This window comes from Apostichopus japonicus, chromosome 6 (assembly GCF_037975245.1).
Source record: "Apostichopus japonicus isolate 1M-3 chromosome 6, ASM3797524v1, whole genome shotgun sequence".
In the NCBI taxonomy this organism is placed as follows: domain Eukaryota; kingdom Metazoa; phylum Echinodermata; class Holothuroidea; order Aspidochirotida; family Stichopodidae; genus Apostichopus; species Apostichopus japonicus.
In genome coordinates, this window is record NC_092566.1 from 14,317,568 (window position 1) to 14,339,602 (window position 22,035).

The following is a 22,035-nucleotide window of genomic DNA, read 5'->3' on the forward strand; positions in this document are numbered from 1 at the left end:
TTGTGACTTATGAGTGATCTAATGAATATCACAAGCCAGTGCTCTAAGGAGCTAGAGTATACCTTGCAAGCTTTTTGGCTATGGTCACTCTCCAATGGTAGTCGATACAGAATACAAAGCGGAACGATATAGTGTTGTGTGTATAGAAATAAATCAACATGAAAAATTGGAATTCAAAAAAGCAGATTTGAAAGAGCAGAATTTGTTTCGATAGAACGACATTCGAACCAGTGACCACAGAGTTTGTCTGCCCCATCCCTCCCGAGTCAGCTATCCAGACCTAGTTCGTGGTGACCCATGGTCATTTCTTTGCAAAGGGATGGCGTGGGGTGCCAGCCAGAAGTCACAGTAGGCTATATAGACTCTTTAACAATAACATGCATATAAACTATGTGATAATTACGTAAATCACTATAATAGCTGGATAACCTGATGATTCTTTAGTACACCAATTAGCTCGCGTTTAATTGGTGGCGCTGTCTGGCTGGTCGTATTCCTAGTTTTACAGTATATCGTGGATCACAAGTATTCACCGCAGTCCGTGCGTTATAACGTGTCACCTACAGAATAATTTACTGGTAGAGCGGTCTATTGTGTGCGGAGTTATGGGGATGGGGGTAAGGATATTTATATGAGAATGCAATGTTTCCATATACCACATAAATTCGAAATATTTGCAGATAACTCTCTTCTCGATCAGCCATCGGTCGGAAATCTGGTTAAATGTTTCTATCGCATTGGTGCTAGTTTTTTTTACAGTGTTTTGCATGTTTTCTGACCTCGGGCAGCGATCAGGTTCTTTTTTTAACAAAATGCGTGTTACGAAAGATGTATCTTATTTGTTTATACTTGTGTTCATCTCTGCAAGTCAAACACCCACGAAATGTTGGACAAGCAAATAGATACTGACCTTTAAAACCATGTAAACGATTAACTCTTGAACTTTCATAGTTGACCCTGTAACATCTTTTACAATTTCAAACATATATCAACTTCCCACAGGGGTGCAATAGAGGATGGTTTTGGAAAAAGAACACTTCTATCCCTTTAGGGAAAGTGTGCTTTTATCTACTTAAGGAGAAATATGCTTCAATACTTAGGGGAAAATAATACATTTTTATTTCAGGGGAAAATAGAACAGTTCCCCTTAAATTTAGTAGTTACAAAAAGATGTGTGTGTGTAGAGATATATATAGTTAATGAGTGATTGAAAGTAAAACAGTCAATTCTTTCGAGCACAACTAGCTCTGTCAGTACATGATCACCGAAAGTGACAATGAGTAAAAGGAATTGACATTTTTTATGGAAGAAGAGTGTCGGCATGGCAGTGAAGTCAATACGATTTACTGAGGTCTGTTAGATAAGCAGAAGTTTGGATAATCGGATTACTTTTTATCCGTGTTTGACCAATTAAATTTGATCCCGTTTTACTTCAAAGGATTTGCTTTGATTTAACTGAGGCCATTTATGATGTTTATGCCGAATGGTGTTGTGGTTTTAAGATTTAGTTCACAGAAATTGTCTTTTCCTTGAATCGAGAAGTAAGCACGTTTTGCAGGTTTGTGCACAGGGCGATGATCCTGTATTTTGGTTTTGTTTACCTCTGATGAGGTGTCATCCTGAAAAGTTGCCAGACGTAAAATGTCGCTTAGGTCTCGTAAATGAAACGGCTAGTGGTTCTAAGAAAATTGATGTCAGACGTTCGGTGCATTGAAGCTTCATTACAATTCTTCTGAATGATGTTTGCCAGAAGTGGGAGACCAGGTTTGATTCAGTAACCAATGGTACCCTTTAGGAACTGACGTGACGAGTTTTGTACTTCAATGTGTTGTTGCGGGGTTTGCTTTTGGCCTTTGTGATGGCATTTCCGATAGAACCCCGACATTACTGTCTGTTGAGAAGGTGTAATGACAGTTCGTCGGTGCGAAAATCTAAATCGATTCAGAGGAGTAAATCGGTCGAATGCGCAACGCTTGACTGTATAGAACGTTTCTGGTACAATGCCGTGGATGAAACCTGCTTGGTTAGAGTTAATTTTGCTTGTTCGTGGTTTATTGAAAAAGTCTGTTTTGAGTGAGCCATTTTGTAGGGTGACAGTGGTGTTTCGAAATTTTGAATGTCCTGTCTAGAAAAATCTGCAGTGAATATAATTGTATGACGAAACGAGTCTATGACATCAATGAAGGACTTTTTATTTGCCTCATCGTGGGTCCATATCATAAGATGTCGTTAATGAAACGTAACAAGTGTGTAGAATCAAGTTTTGTCGAGGTTCCCCATAAAGATGTTGGCAAAATAAGGAGTAATTTCGGTACCCATTGCGATGCCCTGTGCAGATTGCAGTGCCGTAAACCTAGAGGTAGTGTTTGTTGCCAAATACCAGATTTTTGTTAGTCAAGATAAGTAATTCAGCCAATTCTTTCTTCGTGGGGAATTTACCACCTTCGGTTTGAAAGCTTTGTGCAGGACAAATTCCCTCTTCGTATATATTCGAATTAATACGCGGATTTATTATGCGGTGTTTGTCCCACATGGCTTGCCATATATGGTGCATATATTTTTTACAGGGAAGTTTGAAAAATATTGTGTGACAGGAGTAAGGTTTATACTTAATATAGTGGCTACAATGGCGTCGTTATAATTTTTGCCTATTCTATACTGTACGGGGAATTTTGAGAAAGTGTTCCGTTGAACAGGAGTAAGGGTTTGCGGTAGTCACCGAAAATTATTATGTGTTATAATCTTTGGACCTCCACACCACAGTCACCTTACTATGTATATAGGAATATCGTTTGTTCTAAATCCGAAAAAATACAACTGCTTTGAAACTGCAGTACGGGATTATGGTTCCAAAATGAAACATACATGACAAAATATCGAGTCTGTGAACATGGATCTCACCTGTACGGATACCATAGAGAAATTGTTCCTAGCACTGGTAGTTAGTTGGTACCCTCGGAAAGGCGTTTGAAATTGGGCAAGTTTCGCACACCCTCTCGGGGTTATTTCATGCACTATACATGTGCACTATACTGAGTATGTACATGACTGCACAACTACAAGGAATGGAGGAATCATCTTATCGCAAGACACGAAAAGTATAACATTAACACAATTTTAACATTAATATCAGTGTAAATTTACATACAGGTCATATCGGTAAAGGGATAATATATTGAAGTGAGTGATGGAGTGTGTTTGCAGGAAAAGATTTACAATCTCTATAGCACGTACACATATCTAAAAGAATTAAAGTGTCTCGATCACGTGAATCACAGTCCATAGAAAACTATTTAACTGTGTGTACCCACTTCACAATGTTTTTAGCTGTACGCCCACACTGTACATCTATCGTGGTCTGTCTGTATAGGCTGAGGCCTACATCTTGTGTACAAATTTCGCGAAATTGATTGGTCAAAAATTATACTGTATACTCAGTATGACCAGGTATGAAAGTTGGCATAACAATATTCAGTTTTCTGTCATATTGACATGTATTATGAAAAAAGCATGAAGAACTTCACACTGACAGCATGCTTTTTTTTTTGGGGGGGGGGGGGGGATTTGGACAGGTAATTGCATATTTGTACTCAGAAGGCCTTTGCAACATTGTAAATTGAAATACTGATAGATGAAATGCCATTTGTTGAGATATTGTCTAGCAAATATGAACTCAAAGGGGTCATTTAATATGCTAAAATACGATTCATCAGATCCTATGTACTTCATATTTTGTAGAACATCCGAGAATAAAATGAACTCTGAAAGGTGATGGATGTGTTCTAAGTAGAGCAATTCAACCAACATATTCTACTGCACTATGTGGCCTCATTATGATTTTAAATTTGGAAGGGTTCAAGAAGCCAATTATGGCTCATCAACGAACTCCAAAGCAATTTGATGATGGATGAACACCGGCGAAGGCTTGCCGTCTCTTCTCGAATAGTGTTCAGAGAGTAACAAACGAACCCCACTCACTGGACCGTCATTAACATTCTCATCCAACAGACGTGAGTAGAACTCTCAGACTTAGTCACTTTTTTAAATGTCGAGAAAGGTGGTAGCAACATGTTCGTCTCCACTGCCGTGCAGCCATGAACTTAATTACCCATCATATGAAATGCACCAAATTACAACGAAACCAGAACTTAAATAACCATCTACAACTGCAGTATAGTAAGTATCAAGGCACGAGTAGGAATCGAACCCCGTCCTCTGTAGCGCAAAGAGGTTCTGAACCATTATTTTAATTTTCATGACGAAGAGACAGAAAGTATGATAAATTCTGTTTTTAGCTTGATCATGTAACCCAACATGCTAACGACAATGTTGGTCATCAGAAACCTGTTGATTTCACATGACTGTCAAAATCCATCTAAACTCCTTTTTATACTTCACAGGATAACACTGTCCAAAACCGTCATAGAGTAGCATGAACGCCTCCATAAACTGTATGACGCTTTTACATTGACAGGCTGGAAGGAAGTCCCTGGTGGATAACACTTAACCTGATATTTTTCTGTTCTGGAATTCAAAGAGACTTAGGAAACCAGTACCAAAGGTTATCAGAGAACTAAGTATTGCTTTATTGAAAGACAATATTGAGATACCAGCAAATAACCTATCATGATACCACGTGACTTACAAAAGTATGAAAAACGAAGTATTACATCTTGGAATTGTGTTTTAAGTATTCAAGAATCTTCTGTGGAATTAGTTTTCATGTTTTAGTTTTCACGGGATGGAAATATGATTTTGGCCAACTTTTGACACTCTCGTTGACTGAATAATACTCAGGTGCGTATCCAGGGGGGGGGGGCGTTGGGGGCGCGCGCCCCCCGGGTAAGGAAAAGAGGAGAAAAAAAAGAGAAGAAAAAAGGGAAAAGGAGGGGGAAAAAGAAAAGGAGGAGAGAAAGGAAGGGAAAAGAAAAAGAAAAAAGAGAGAAAAAGGAGAAAAGGAGGGAGTAGAAGATAGCCAAGACCTCGGGAAGAGAAAGAGGAACAGTCATAGTTAAAGCGCTGATCCCTATTATATACACAGGGTAGCCAGCGACAGATCAAGGATTACTGAGCGGTGTGCGCCTCACCCTACCCCTTACACCGACAACTCCATTTTTGACGTTTCCATTTTTCCTCTCTCACTAATGTATCTATATAAATACTATATATGATCTATCATAACGCGTGTGTGTATGGACGCCTTAAACAATTGTACAATTGTGCTATATGGAACCAACTGTGGCTGGTCTTGAACTCGACCGAGACGTCGGGGAACATGACGCATTTCGGGAAGGGGGCGACCGCACTCCACCCACCCCCCCCGAGCAAATTTTCTTTATAACATCGCTAGTAATTTCAAAATAGACAATGCTTAGATGCAACTTACAAGGCCTGGGAAGTGTCATTTCCAGCGATCTGGGAGGCATTTTCGGCCAAAATTTTTCTTGCACGCTTCGCGCCAACTCATGGTGGCGCTTCGCTTAGATAGTTTGCCTATAGGCTTCACCCCTCCTTTGGCAATTACTCGCTACACTCCTGTTCGAATTTGTAAAGCAAAGAGCAGATATAACATCATATCAGTGAGCATTGAAATGCATGTTCCACGATGAACAGCCTAAAAAACTGTCTATGTGTGTAGTCAAAGGCGTAGGAGCCCAATTGGATTTGGGGGCTGTAATGACTCGCCCGAAAAAAAAGCCAAAATTGTTTCGCGCGCTTCGCGCGCGTCCAACATATCGATGCCAATATCACATAAGCAAGCATCGGTCATTACATTGCATGGCATCGTGTACCGCACGGTCCGTGAAAGTTGCAAACTATACCGCTGGATGCTAATGTAAACAACCAAATGTCTTATGTAGATAGAGAAAAAGCATACAGATCCATCTATGTCAAAACTCTGTTTTACAGTAGTAATGTCGGCCAAGCTTAGAACTTTATTTTAATTACCAAGGAGATCATTTTTAAGCTATTCGTTGCTATTTATTTTTCTTTCATGCAGTAGGTGCCCGAAAAAATGGGAAAAATTTGGTTGCGGGGGGGGGGGGGGGCTGCAGCCCCGCCTCCTATGGGACCTACGCCTATGTGTGTAGTGCTCGGTTTCGATATACCTGATATCGGAAATATCTGCTATTTTTCATTTCCTTCAACCAAGTTTCATAGTAGCCATTATAAGAGGTTGCAATATTTCTACACCAATAAATTAACTGTGTCTGAATTTTCGAAAATTTCCTCACCAACATTCTTCATCATACTTCCTCTACTCGTGCAATTTTGACCTGTATATTAGGGGTTCAAGGAGTTTTTCTATATTGGTTGTCCATAGATTGAATTTTGTGCAATATTATGGGTATGTTTTGAAGTGATTTTTATTCACGAGAAATGTGAATTTTCAAATTCTCAACAAATAATGGGCTTAAAACCTTGAAAAGTGGGGCTTTCGGATATTGTGAGCCGTGACGTAGAATCACCTACAAAAGCAATGATCCATATGACATGCAATGAGGTCGAACATGATGTGTGACTGGTGACAATCTTCAAAAAGGTTATGGATGGAAAAAAACTTTTGGGAAATACTTGGTTCTCAGGCAAAAGTGTACATCTGGTTGGTCATTTTCAAGTCCGAGAAGTGCCATTTCCGGTGATCTGGGGGTATCAAAACCAGAAATTTTCATGTACGCTGCGCGCCAACCGATGGTGGCGCTCCGCTTAGATAGTAATTCGCGCCCCCCCCCCGGGTTAAAAAATCCTGGATACGCGCCTGATACTGAACGTGCCTGTTTCTCTTGAACAACATATTTCACCGTATTTATCTATATTCTTTGTATTTCCCTCCCGATCGTGCGTTGGTATCTTCAATCGAAAACTCAATCAACTGTAATTGTTGTTTTCGTCTCGTACAGCGACACCGCCAAAATTCAAGTCTATATGACTTCACTGATCTTGAACATAACAAGTTTCGCGAGGTCGGATTCCAAACTGCTATGATGTCGAATACAATTGAACCACATATCGTATAGTTGCATCATCAATATAATATTTGCAACAGCAGGCCTACATTAAATTTGTGTCACTTAATTTAAGTGGATCTTCCGAACTTCCGTACCTTATGGGTCATCGACCACAAACAAATTCACATATATTATACATGATCTTATTTTAGTTTGTATAATCATTTCTAAACCGGATAACATCAACATGGGACGACATTGTCGCATTGAGCGTCTAGGAATTATTCTGAGTTTTATATGTACTGTAATCGTTGGTTGGTGGTACACCGAGTACTATGTGCGAAGATATACATTGACAATTCAAGGCGAAGAACGAAAAGACATTGTCAACACAAGGAACACGAGTGTACAGGAAACAGCAAAATACCAAAGGAACATCTTTACAACAAGGTAAACCCATCATTAAATGCAAGCGCCGTCTATGTGTAAACGCTAGATTTGAACGAAATCTGTTATATATTCATTAATGATAATTATGCTACAATTACATCACCGATTCATGTTTAGAGCAGAGGCCTTGGCCTCAAGGCCCTGTGAAGAAGAGTTTTGAATAGTTAGTAGGCACACGCAAAAACTTGATCACAATATCAACAATCCTTTTGTTGCAGCTCAAAACTGAGCATTTCTATCAATTTCATCACAGTAATATCTCCAACCAAACTGCTATTTTTGATGAACAGAACGAGAAATTGTTTCTGTATGGAAAATTGTTACAACGTGAACACAAATTCAACGGGAAAAACATTGAAAGACTGAGGTAAGTAAACTACATATATAAGCGTGCAAACTATGGTATGTTACTAGTAAGTAAATGATGTAAATGGTGGCGGAACATTTGCCGATGGTTAATTTCTTCATTCAGTTCACATATTCCATAACAACAGTAGACTTGACATGTACATTCACACGAAATGCTTTTCCTGTTTCAACCTATGCGCATATTATATGACCATTTCGTTCTGGGTAGATCATTATGCAGACCGGATGTGTGTATCTGCTGTTCAACTGATCTGTGTTCAACCTGGCAATACTGCCCAGCACACAACTCTCTCAATAACTATATAATCCTGACATGACATAAGCAGACATAAGAAGTCAAAATGAGGCTCACAGTTATGGTGTTATATATGACAAAGATGTGTTTAGTGGCTTGTGCATTTAACCAGCATCAATGATGAACATGGCCTTTTTTCAATGATCCATAGTTCCTCTTAGACCAGCAGGTGGGTTATGTGATATTGCCAGGTGGAATATTCGAAAAGTTTTCATTTCAGTTACCTGTAATTCTATAGCATGATCGTGAGTAATCCTCCTTATATATGCCCCAATGATTATTCAACGCTGTTGTGGGTGGTCCTTTATATTTATTAACCACCATTGAAAGAAAAATACAAGAATACAAATTACAATGTTTTACAGACAGGAAACATTTTGTTTTCCTTTTTGCATAGGGAAGAAATTCACCATGAGTTGGGAACAAATATAACTAATCTATTGTTTGTTACAAAAGAAAATTCTCCGATCGGATCAAAGTTACCTTATGTCAGTGGGAAAGGCCTCTGGAATGTGTCATCCAAATTTTATGAATCGTTACCAAAGGTAGGAAAACAATAAACATAACGAAACAACTGTTCTGATGATATGGGTTTTTATTTCTGGACAACGAAAATCCTCAACCCGAGCATTTTCGTTTTCTAACTAATTATAAATAAGCACGCGCCTCTTCAATTTGTTGGTTTGCTCCTGCTTTGCCTGTCACGTCGAATCTACAGGTAGGTACCACTGTAACATTATAGTATATGACATAATTTTTCAGGGAAGTGAGTCAGCATTTACATGGTCGGTGCTGTCCTTGGTTCATTTAACAACATGGGATCATCAACTTCCTATGTTTTACCTCATTCACCAGCCCAGGTTTGCGGATCATTCACTGCAAGACTCACCAACTTGTATGATTGTATGTGAACATAGGTCTAGATACTCTATGGAAAACTTTTGCTCTGTGCATGTAAATATCATGTGAAACAGAAACGATGATGTAAAGCGAAGGAAACAAGAAATTTATGATCGAAGTTTAGTTCTAAAGCAAATTGACAAAAGGAAACGAGAGCTCGTGTTTAAGTCGGATACTTATATGGACAAACATAAAATCTCCCGAAACTAATCTCTACTGCTATACAGTTGTTACGAACAAAAAGAGAGTTCACTAACATCTTATGGGTAAATATGGACTCAGTCTGTATTGGAATTGGTAAATAATGAAAACAACACTAGACGCTCACGAACATGTTTGATATTCTCAGAAAAACCCAGTTCAACTCCAACTCATCTGCCAGCTCTCCATGCGAAATCTTCCTGAAACATGAAAAAGACTGATGGTAACTGAAAACATGCTAACAAACTCCCTCCAGTGGGTCCGTTTTGGCTAAATCCGGACGCGTAAAGGTCTAGGGACACCTATGAACAACATTGTTCTAATCACTCTAACAGGCATTAGAAATCCTGAAAGGAACTGTAACTCCCATCAAAATCCATCAAAGATTGACCATTTTACAAGTCTTTTCTTAATTTTTAGTTTTATTTACAATTAAATATTTAGCTAATTATGCACATTAATGATGTAAATCGGATTACTGCCTTATTATCTGTTATGTTATTACATTGCTTTCAAAACCTTCGTTTCAAGGACACTGAACACAGTTTCGTGGCCTCGGCGGTTTTGTGGTAATTTGTCTTCTTTGAAAAGAGGAACACCACATTATTCAAATGATATATTTGGGCCGGTAATGGGAGGTTAAGTATAGGCTAATTAGGGCCAAAATATGAAAGTTCAATGAGCGCATTGCATCACGTCATAGTTTGCACATATTCAATGAGTTTCCCAGATTTATAAAAACTGCAAAAGGGTATATCTTGGCAATGAAATGATCTCTTTATAAACTTCCAACAGATTTTGAATGATATTATTACACACAACATATGTACCGAATATGGGACAAATTGGCTAGGTGTCCGTAGTACTCTAATTTTTCAGACAACGTACACTACTCTGAGTGTGGTACTGTTCTTCTGTATCTCAAGAAGAGATCACTGGTAGTCAGTCTAGTCGCTCAATGTAAAATACAAATCTTACACTGTCAGATCAATTTTTATCAGAGAAAGGCGAAACCGTAAAGAGATCGAGAGGATCTAGCAAGACTGAGCCACGAGCGGCTGACGAAAGCTAGAACAAGCAGATATCAAACACAAAAATTGTTGAATGACTCTTTGTTTTCCTTTGATGAAATGCCCCTTCATGTCGTAAAAGATTACACGACGTATATTGAAATCATATTACGTACTTGATCACCTGTTCTAACATCTTTATATCTCATAATTGAGTAGTTCTTGTCTGTATTTTCCCCCTTCCATTGATGTGTGTTATTTACTACGTAGTTATAAGTGACCAAATCATTCTCCCTCGACTGATGATTGTATAGGGGCCATGGCACCCATCCACCCCCTCACAAAAACCACTGGTAATGTAAATGAAAGCCTTGTTTTGAGACTGCAAAATTATTTAATACTACGTTCAAAATTCGCAGGCCTACCGATTGATGAGAATATATCATGATAAGAAAAACAATAGATCAGACTTGTCTATTGGGATTGAGGAAGGTAAATGGAATGCAGCCAACATTACCAGGTGCTCTCTAAACCAATATTAACGGAATGTAAAATCGATTGTTCAGACTTCTAACCAGCAATGTATACAAACTCGTTGTTATAGCTGCAACAACATTGCACTATTATAATCGCTATATTAACACAATTAATACAATTAATCTGATTTTCGAGAAGAGTTTAAACATACATGTTGATATTATACGGGAATATACAAACTTGAATCGTCTGGAGTCGAGTGGGCGTGATGAAACGGTAAAATACATATAGACATTGCGCTATTTGTACGAGTAATATAGATAAATAAGTTTACTGATGTATATAACAAGCGTCCGTACACGTCAATTTAAATTTTGATATTAATTCTTACTTCATAATAAATGAAGGGCAGCTGTTGTTACATTTTGCACTTGTCTTTGTTTACGGTAGGTGTGTAACATACAATATATAGACCGCCGGTATTGGTTTGATGATTCAATCAAAACTGCTATATATTTATTTAAAAATTCATCACGTTCAGTCTCAATCCCGGTTATTCTCTTAACATTGACCTATTTTACTTGGCATTGAGATTGACCCAACACATTAATGGGACAGTGCCACTCACATACACTTATTAAGAGTTTAAAGTGTCAACATTATTTTCTTATTGTTCATTTTTTTTACATTCAGAACTATACGTTTAATAGGCTAAACCGGTGCAGTGTGGTAGGCAACAGCGGTTCTCTCCTACACTCTAATTGTGGAAGGCATATAGACGAAGCTGAGTTTGAATATAGGTAAGTTGACATGAGAGTAATATACCTTTTGGATAACAAATCGTATTGCAGTAAACGGGGGAAAGATAAATTTGAGACATATTGGAGCAAATACTCTGTGTTGTTTTCTTGGCAGATCATGCATGGTAAAGAAAGCAGGGACATTTAGAAAGTGCGCTGATTGTGCTTATTGAATTGACTTGCGTAAATAAATATGTATATGTGGAATCTCACATTCAAAAGCAGTAAATCCCTACGATTTCTTCTTCTGTCACCACTTTATTTTCAAATAATCATGAATTTCAACGGCATTCTCTGTTTAAAATTCTGCAGGTGTAACGCTGCACCTTTGAAACCTTTTGCAGCTGATGCAGGAGCTAAAAGTAACCTTACCTCTTTTAACCCAAGCATCTTTCGAAAAAGGTTAGTTCATATCGGTTGTGCAGTGATCTATCTATTTAACAACATTGCTATTATGCCGGTTTGTACATCTTTAACGGTAAGCCAACATTGTTGAAGCATGTGTAAAGAGAATGTCTGATAATATGCTCAGTGTACATCCTGTTGGAAAATGGGTTGAATCATCGATCAACGAGCGTGACTAGTAGTTGATCTTTATTATTATCTATCTATCTATCTATCTATCTATCTATCTATCTATCTATCTATCTATCTATCTATCTATCTATCTATCTATCTATCTATCTATCTATCTATCTATCTATCTATCTATCTATCTATCTATCTATCTATCTATCTATCTATCTATCTATCTATCTATCTATCTATCTATCTATCTATCTATCTATCTATCTATCTATCTATCTATCTATCTATCTATCTATCTATCTATCTATCTATCTATCTATCTATCTATCTATCTATCTATCTATCTATCTATCTATCTATCTATCTATCTATCTATCTATCTATCTATCTATCTATCTATCTATCTATCTATCTATCTATCTATCTATCTATCTATCTATCTATCTATCTATCTATCTATCTATCTATCTATCTATCTATCTATCTATCTATCTATCTATCTATCTATCTATCTATCTATCTATCTATCTATCTATCTATCTATCTATCTATCTATCTATCTATCTATCTATCTATCTATCTATCTATCTATCTATCTATCTATCTATCTATCTATCTATCTATCTATCTATCTATCTATCTATCTATCTATCTATCTATCTATCTATCTATCTATCTATCTATCTATCTATCTATCTATCTATCTATCTATCTATCTATCTATCTATCTATCTATCTATCTATCTATCTATCTATCTATCTATCTATCTATCTATCTATCTATCTATCTATCTATCTATCTATCTATCTATCTATCTATCTATCTATCTATCTATCTATCTATCTATCTATCTATCTATCTATCTATCTATCTATCTATCTATCTATCTATCTATCTATCTATCTATCTATCTATCTATCTATCTATCTATCTATCTATCTATCTATCTATCTATCTATCTATCTATCTATCTATCTATCTATCTATCTATCTATCTATCTATCTATCTATCTATCTATCTATCTATCTATCTATCTATCTATCTATCTATCTATCTATCTATCTATCTATCTATCTATCTATCTATCTATCTATCTATCTATCTATCTATCTATCTATCTATCTATCTATCTATCTATCTATCTATCTATCTATCTATCTATCTATCTATCTATCTATCTATCTATCTATCTATCTATCTATCTATCTATCTATCTATCTATCTATCTATCTATCTATCTATCTATCTATCTATCTATCTATCTATCTATCTATCTATCTATCTATCTATCTATCTATCTATCTATCTATCTATCTATCTATCTATCTATCTATCTATCTATCTATCTATCTATCTATCTATCTATCTATCTATCTATCTATCTATCTATCTATCTATCTATCTATCTATCTATATCAAGTTGAAACAAATAAGCGAAATCTCGTAGTAAACGTTTAGGACGAACGTTGGTTGAAGCACCGTGATACAATTTCTGTCAACCAGTGACAGAACTGCATATTTTTGGGATTTGTGCACACGTGTGGATGGAGGCAGCGTAACATAGCATATGAAATAGAAACAATCGAAATCTCAGAGTTCTCGTTATGGACCTCTGCATGTCGCGTACACCGTTATATATGGAATATGCGTAACTTTTTTCCCGTTAAATTAAGGACTGTACAACATACTCCGATACGTCGTTTTATAAACGTTTTGTTTCATGTGATTTTATGTAATTTTATTAGTCGGAGTGTTAAGAAAAATTAAGCGCCGAGTTGCTAGGAAACCAATAAAATACTAACATTCATGAGAATTTTAATATTATTTTCGCCATAGACGCAAATCCACTGGCAAACCATGTTTAATATTCTAACTTCAGGTCGTATTGATCTATGGATATAGTATAGTTAAACTAATTTGGGCGGGTCTGGGATGGATGAACGGTTTAATTTCCCATATGGAAGTCATTTAAATTTTGGCTCTGATAATCTGTTCTAATGTAGCCTACGTCAATGACAACCTCCTTTTATCAAATTCACAAGTAAGTTAGTGACGTCTAGTCTAGAATATCCCAAGGGTTAGGAAGCCAACTGAAGCACATTTGAATGCCTATATACATATTCCCTCTAGAGAATTGTGACACACTTGACGTAACATTGTCATCATCAGTCTCGATACAAGGGACTGGGCCTGACGTTGAATCAGTTAAGTCGTTTAGCTTTTGTGCCCAGGCTCTATTTTGGGTGGTTCCTTAAGGTATGATGATACTGATCATGTATGAACGACGACTTTTACCAAACCCTTTCTTTTCGATGAGTGTTCAGAAAGGTACGAGACAGGATTTAACTATTGCACACATTCCTGCTCTCGGGACCACCAGTTAACGTCCCCATCCGACGGACGAGATTGTATACCTCAGTTAGCATATATGACCACTTTCTGAAATGATCAAGGGAGGTGAATGCAAACCATTCATCATCAATGCAATGCAACTACAGTGAATGTAGTTGCTTCGAGGTCATTGAAGGAACAGAACCAAACCCCAGTTTTCAGTTCGCAAAACCAGATATACCAAATCCGCGAAAGAATCCGCTCAACAATTTTGAGTAGCCTTTGTCCAGAGAATCTGCATGGTTCCTTGTGAGGATTTGAACCGGGAACCTAAGGAACGGTGGGCGGATACTCTAACCGCTACATTACGCCTTTCCATACGTAAATCAGAACTCAACCAATGAAACAAAGTTGTTTCTTTTTCGTGGTCGTTGGTATACAAGAACTTTCAGAGACCGTTAGTCGCTATGGAACTCCGTTTTGAGGGTGCACCTGCTGACAAGGTAATAGTACTTTAACATCTCGCAAAGTATAAAGAAAATCCTATGCGCAAAGTGTGTATGCAGTGGCGTAGCTAGGATTTTTTGAGTGGGGGGCATGGGGGGGGGCTGTTCTTTCTTGTGGGGAGCCGGAGTTTACTATCTGAGGGGAGCGCCACCTTGGTTGGCGCGGAGCGTACAGAGAAAATTTGAGATTTCAGCACCCCCCAGATCGCAGGAGATGGCACCTGTGAGGCAAAATAGCAACGAAAAAGATGTGCAACTTTGGTGACAGAAATGCAAAAAAAGTTTCTTCTCTTTCATGCTGACTGGCCTTGCCAACTCAGCCAGACTTTAACTTGAGGGAAGTTGGCATCATAGGCGAACGGGACCATTTCAGTTTGGGTGGCAGAACTTTTTGTGCCCGAAAGTTCCCGTGACACTATCTAAGCGGAGCGCCACCATCGGTTGGCGCGTAGCGTACAAGAACATTTTGGCACACAATGCCTCTCAGGTTGCCGGAAACGGCACTTCTGAGGCCTTGCAAGTTGCATCTAAACATTCTTTATTTTATAATCTCACGTTTTAGAAATATACACTGCCCCAAAAATTTGGTAACTTAAAAGAAGAAAAAATGGTAACATCACTTTGAAGGGGAAAAATGAGACAGTATATTTTTTAAGCTCCTATATTTAGTTACCTTATTTATTATTTTAACACAGTACTCAGCTACCTCCAGAAAAACATACATTGTTCAACGACACGTAGGCGGGAATGTCGCTGTGTCTGGTGAGACTGCAATTTGTCTCACAAAAAAGTATAAAATATAACAAAGAATATGATAAACCTGTACTTCTAGGCTTGAAGGCACTCCCCCCACCATCCATGAAAAAGAAAATGTTTCTTTTATACACTCATGTCGGGGATATCCAGGTCAAGGGCGGCGGAAGCACTTTTAATCTGGGGGACACCGACATCAAAGGGCACTTTGCAGAAATTCGATTGGAATGATGCAGCTTTATATTCAGTACCCTTTATAACTCTTATTGTATTATCTTATTTGTGTATACACATCACTCCATCAATGCCCCCCCCCCCCCTCAAGGAAAATATGCATACTAGCACTGCAATATCCAATGCGCAAATTGGGAAACAAGGAACAAGTTTTCTTTTGAGACAAAATGAGGTGAAATCATGCTAGTTGCTAATGTAGGAATCTTCCGAATTAGAGTTTTTTTTCTTGTTAATATCTTAACAAATTTTTTCCATTCAAAAATGTTTGCGTTTGACTCACAGAAATTCGTTAAAAGTCACGGGCTTAGCCAGGATTTGCAAAGTTGTATGCACGACTATCTAAGCGGAGCGCCACCATCGGTTAGCGCGCAGCGTACTAGAAAATTTTTGGTTTTACAAACCCCTCAGATGGCCGGAAACGCCCCTTCCCGAGTGTTCATTCTGGTTCCCTGGCCTCTTGCTAACTTGAGGCACCTCAATTTTTATGTAGAAAAAAAGGCACATTTTTAACCTGAGGAAAAGTGGGGGAGGGGCACGTGCCCCCCTTTCCCCCCCCCCGGTTCTGCCGCCCTTGGTCCAGGTATACAATTGACTAGTTAGAAAAAAAATTGATCGTGCAAAAAGCGTGGTAGCCGAGATGAACTGCGCTTACGGTGGTGTTACACGGAAATATTCGGACATCATGATGCTAAATAAAGAAAATCATGGAATTGTCGGGCAAAAATTTGAAAAAGATTCGGGCAAGCTACTGCATATATATATATATATATATATATATATATATATATATATATATATATATAAATATATATAAATATATATATATATATATATATATATATAATATATATATATATATAAATATATATATATATATATATATATATATATATATATTCCAGAAGACAAGAAATTCGGGCAAAAGTCCTGAAAAATTCGGGCAGCCTAAGGGGGAGAGAAATATATATGTATATATATATATATATATATATATATATATATATATATATATATATATATATATATATATATTTCTCCCCTTAGGCTGCCCGAATTTTTCAGGATTTTGCCCGAATTTCTTGTCCTCTGGAAATTTGGGGGGCAGCCTGCCCCCTTGCCCCCCCCCGCCTCGTACGCCTATAGTTGGCATCATTTGTTGTTTCAAGGTGTCAAGGCCTTTCTCCCAGCTCAAACCCCTGTGGGCTACCGGTAGGTTTGCATCATATGCCCACATGTGGACTTAAATAGCATTAGAGGAAGGGGATGGAAGACTAACACGCATCGATGTTTCGGTAATGGTCCACATTGGTGGCTCTGTGCTAATTAGGCCATTTCTTGGGTTTCTTGAGGCAGCTGTCATCAGAATCTGGGTTTTTGTGCCAATCGATGACCGATAACATGTATTGGTAGATATCGATATCGCGCAGCACATGCACAAGGTTCGTTCCCAGTGGGGGGGGGGCAGTGGGGGGCCAGCCGATTTCATGGGGGTGGCGGCCCCCAGGCCCCCCCCCCCGTAGCTACGCCACTGGTTTGGGGTAACTGAACATTTTTGTTTTTCTCGTTTCATCGAGGGTGGCTGCAATGCAAGGCAGCAACCTAGGTTCAATTCTCACTCATAAAAGTTCCACCGCACTTTCTTCTTCCACCATTCAAAACTCAAACCAAAATTAATTGTTATTTTTTAGAAGAACTAATGTAGTACATGTTCTTTAGACATGACCACTTTCACTTTATGGTGGCAATCAAGTAACTCTATTTCCCAAATTATTGAACAAAAAATATTAGTGAATCGCACTGATGATTATTTTTTTTACATTTTTTTACCCCATTCCCAGTGGGGGCCAGTGGGGGGCAGCCGATTTCATGGGGGCCCGGCCCCCCCAGGCCCCCCGTAGCTACGCCACTGTATGTATGATCATGGAACTATAGCTCCATATGGTATGATGTATGATATATTTAAGCCAAAAAAAATCAAGCAATAAAGAAAGATAGGGCGCGTTGATTGTGTATTATGATTAAATAATACTTAAATGATCAGAATTAATCATATGATACAGAAGAAAGAAACCAGCTGCTTATATCAGATTATCCAAATATTAAAATGCACTGTGGTAAAGGACGTGGCAAACAATAATTGTAAAATTTGTTTTTTTTTCAGTACACGATCATTGTCTATTATTACATAAACATTGTCACTTTTTTGGGCTACTTGTTTGCTCACGCTTGTTATAAAAATGTTATTAAACGGAAAGCAGAGCAGCTGTAGGCCTACTGCATCTGTCTTAACAGGAATCACTTCTTCTTTGGTAAGGTTTTATAGCTACGGCAGATGATGATTATTAATTTTTTTAATTATTAATTTGTATCTTCAACAGATATCAAGAACACACAATGATTGCAAGTCATGGTCAATTACAGCAGTGCTGTTAAAGTTTTTCCAGATATTGACTGATGTTTAAAGTAGGCCTACACCAAAAATACTGTTTGAACTGCTCAGTCGATAATGGCGGAGTTGATTATGTCGTCATCTCACAGGCCCACCGGTCGATCAAGTTGTTAAACTTTAATTCATCGGTGTCATACATTCTACAGTAATCCAATCATTATGTCCATTTTTAGCTTCATAGCAACAACAGAACACCCTTGTATTACAATGGACAATCGAAACCATTTTGTCGTGGAACGAGTTTCATTCCACAAGGCCATTGGTAGACTTGTTTTTTCGCTTGTTCTTTTTGTGCAGCATTTGGTGGAAAGGTGAGGGTGTGGGGGTGTTGGGGGGGGGGAGGGGACTGACCTTATAGTGTGCGTTCTACAATCAGTAGCTCGAATACTTCACTTGCTCCTACATAATATTCCCGGTTTTAAATGAAATACCTATATCGAATGTGTTGTTAGATGGCGATGTTTTTATTTATGTAATTAGCATTTCATTTAAAGATCTTTTGCGGAAATATATTTCTCCTTTATTGATAACTGAATAGATATCATATTTTAATGATGACATTATTTACTCAGCTGTTGCCAGGTGCATTTACCAAACTATTACCGAATTTTTCAAATATTAACATTATATCACTGCCATTCAAATATGGGAATGTGGGTTAGACCTAAGGTTACAGAACTTTATCAACATTTCTTTTACTATCATCTTCAGCCGCCAGAACTTCCTGTTATGATTATTTTTTATTTCGGTTAACTCTTCTACGGTCTAGAAGATATGACAATCTAAATATTTTCATCCACTTCACCCTCTTAACAACGCTAGAAGAACATCGATCGCCATATTCAGATACCCACACTAACTTTGAAGCACCATCAGCCTTGAAGTTTCACATGACCTCATGATCTACTTGAACTTCTTGTATCAATCTCATATCAGTTGATTACGTTGTTGAGACAATGACTCATAGGCGTATGAGGCGGGGGGGCAGGGGGCAGTGGGCGGGGGGGGGGGGGGGCAGACTGCCCCCAAATTTCCAGAGGACAAGTAAATTCGGGCAAAAGTCCTGAAAAATTCGGGCAGCCTAAGAGGAGAAAAATATATATATATAAAAATACGCAGTAACTTGCCCGAATTTTTTTCACATTCTTGCCCGACTATTCCGTGGAGAGCGTTTTGTGTTATTTGTTTTGTGTCATTAATATTAATATAGGCCTAATGATTTTCTTTATTTAGCAGCATGTTGCCCGAATATTTAATATATCAGGGCTACTACGCTTTTTGCAATATCGCCCAAAATTATTAACAGGAAAAATAAACTGTCCTATTTCCCCCCTTCAAAGTGATGTTACCATTTTTTCTTCTTCTAATTTACCAAATTTTTGGGGAAGTATAAATTTCTAAAACGTGAGATTATAAAATAAAGAATGTTTAGATGCAACTTGCAAGGCCCCAGAAGTGCCATTTCCCGCAATCTGAGAGGCATTTCTTGCCCAAAAAATTCTTGTACGCTACGCGCCAACCGATGGTGGCGCTCCGCTTAGATAGTGTCACGGGAACTTTCGGGCACAAAAGTTTCTGCCCCCCAAATGAAATGGTCCCGTACGCATATGGACAATGTCATATTCTTTTCACTCAACCCACACTTGTATTACAACTATATATAGCAATCTGTTTATGGATGCATACCTAGAATACGTTATATAGATAGATAGGCAAACAGGCAGGTATAGACAGACAGATAGATAGATAGATGGGTGCTTATTATTTGTTAATTACACACTTGAATGTTTCATTTTACGATCAATCCTGTTCCAATTTGAGTCATAAAGTTTTAGCCACAATGAATGACTGAAAGAATTAGTTCGACCACTCTAAACTTTCTCTACACCTCGGTTTAAAGAAATATACAATATTTCATGGAATCAACTGTAAGGATTAACAACGTATTTAATAGTTTTTAAAAATAAGAAATCGTCCTACACGGAGAACTTAGGTTTTATCATTGATGAAGATCACTATTGGAACCATCAAGTCAACGATTTACGTACATCAGCGTGTTTTATCATATTAGATACACTGTTTTCACCTGATATTACTAACCCTTAATTTACTGTTCCATTTTGCATTCCCACATATACTATGCAATGATATTATATGGTACAGCGATGGTATACAGCGTCGGCCCCTGCAGACTACACACAATATATTTACTTAAATCATCATTGTAAAAACACCCAACACATCTTTCAAATCTTCAGGTGTTTAATGAATACAAATTGCTTATGTCAGCAGATATGCATTACCACTCGATGGAGAATATAACATATACGTACTGCAACAACATTCTTCCAACAGCGACGAAAATTCACCTAGAACTCTCACTCCACAGTAGGAAAACGTTCCAACCATGGAGGGTCATGTGACGTGCTCCCAAGTGCTACTGACAAATTATTTAGCTCTTTGTCAGTTCAACGAAATAGACCTCTCCGTAGACGAAAGAACGCCGCTATATAACGGGCATTTGCGGTCAATTTGAGGAATGATTGCTTTGGTTTGGATGATAGCCTAACGTTGTCAAGATTTACTTTCTTTATTAAAAATCTTGATCTGCATGGACCCTAGCTTATATGCGAACATCAACTGTCAAGGTCTTACAGATTACATAAGGCGGTCACTCCTACGACTATACGTGGTAGTTATGAGATCATGACTTTAGTTGTTATAGAATATGCATTCAAGGAGAACTATAAGAGATGAGTGCTACAAGGGAGTACGTCACATGACCATCGTGGTTGGTGGTTGGTAAGGTGAATAAAGTGGCACGAGGAGGCTGGAGCGGTTTGCGTTGAAAAATGTTCCCGCAAAATGAATTTGGTCTCAACTTGTAAAAAGTCATCCTGTTTGAACTAGTTGTGAAAGGGACCCTGCACTTTTGTTTAAAGCATTGGCAACCGGATCTCCGTTCCCAGCTTGCTCAAGATTCCAATCACTGTTGCAATTGGATAAATTGTATCTCGGTTTTGATTTCTCTTTTATTAGTAACATTTACCATAATGTAGCTTAATTATTCCAAAAGTATGAAGTTGTAAAAGGATAGAGAATTCCTTATTCATTGTATGAGCAGACTTCTTTGTTGTACCGGGAAAGGAGATATTATCGAAGTAGTGGTAATCTATAATGCGAGGACCATCCTTCTCAAAGATCCAGTTGAACGGCCAAAATCCATACAAATGTACTTCATTGCATCGACTAAGAGCATCACTAGCGTAATAGAAACCTAAATATTGAATGAATAGAAAAAATGGAGATTAAATAAATATAAAATTAAGTAATATTATAAGCAGTAAAGAGATAGAATCAGATTATGGTTTAAACACACAAAGACTACAATCAACTGATGGAAGGGGATCCGGGGGTAGTGGGATGAAGGGGCGGGGGGGACATGATACTTGATGCTGATAATGTAGAGCTATTTGTGGGATGGGATGGGGTGGGTGCAAGGCTACAGAGCTGCTTACCTGTAGACAGACGACCCTTGTATCCTCGTTTACTCCAGAAGCCATTAAAGTATTTGAAGTGGTCCGGATGTCCTAGGACGAAACTGTTTTCTGTAATGTTGTAGGCGTCCATTGCTTTCCTACATATTTTCACAAAAGCCTCAAAATTTAAGCAGGCTCCCCACAAGTAACCATGGTACTGTTTCATATCTGTTAAAAACTTCCCGATGTGTGTTTTGTTAGATAAGCCGTGATATCTGTAAGTGATACACAAAAAAACAGG

The 22,035-nt window shown here is 37.9% G+C and overlaps 2 protein-coding genes across 5 annotated transcripts in view; one reads left to right on the plus strand and one right to left on the minus strand.

Annotated features, from left to right (window-relative positions):
• The first annotated feature begins 6,852 nt into the window (after positions 1-6,852).
• Positions 6,853-22,035, plus strand: part of LOC139969068 (uncharacterized) — a 29,065-nt gene continuing 13,882 nt past the window's right edge. The window contains exons 1-6 of one of the 2 annotated variants that reach the window (XM_071973821.1): positions 6,857-7,400; positions 7,654-7,767; positions 8,462-8,609; positions 11,346-11,452; positions 11,765-11,854; positions 18,185-18,322. In XM_071973821.1, the coding sequence (XP_071829922.1) occupies positions 7,198-7,400; positions 7,654-7,767; positions 8,462-8,609; positions 11,346-11,452; positions 11,765-11,854; positions 18,185-18,239 (717 nt within the window). In that variant the 5' untranslated portion in view covers positions 6,857-7,197 and the 3' untranslated portion in view covers positions 18,240-18,322. Of the gene's footprint in view, positions 7,401-7,653; positions 7,768-8,461; positions 8,610-11,345; positions 11,453-11,764; positions 11,855-18,184; positions 18,323-22,035 lie in introns of those variants that run through there. The other variant, XM_071973825.1, reaches the window with a different exon arrangement.
• LOC139969065 (alpha-N-acetylneuraminate alpha-2,8-sialyltransferase ST8SIA3-like) overlaps positions 17,799-22,035 on the minus strand; it is a 63,716-nt gene continuing 59,479 nt past the window's right edge. For all 3 annotated transcript variants that reach the window (XM_071973815.1, XM_071973817.1, XM_071973816.1), the window contains 2 exons: positions 21,774-22,009; positions 17,799-21,532 (listed from right to left, as the gene is read on the minus strand). In XM_071973815.1, the coding sequence (XP_071829916.1) occupies positions 21,291-21,532; positions 21,774-22,009 (478 nt within the window). In that variant the 3' untranslated portion in view covers positions 17,799-21,290. The remainder of the gene's footprint in view (positions 21,533-21,773; positions 22,010-22,035) is intronic.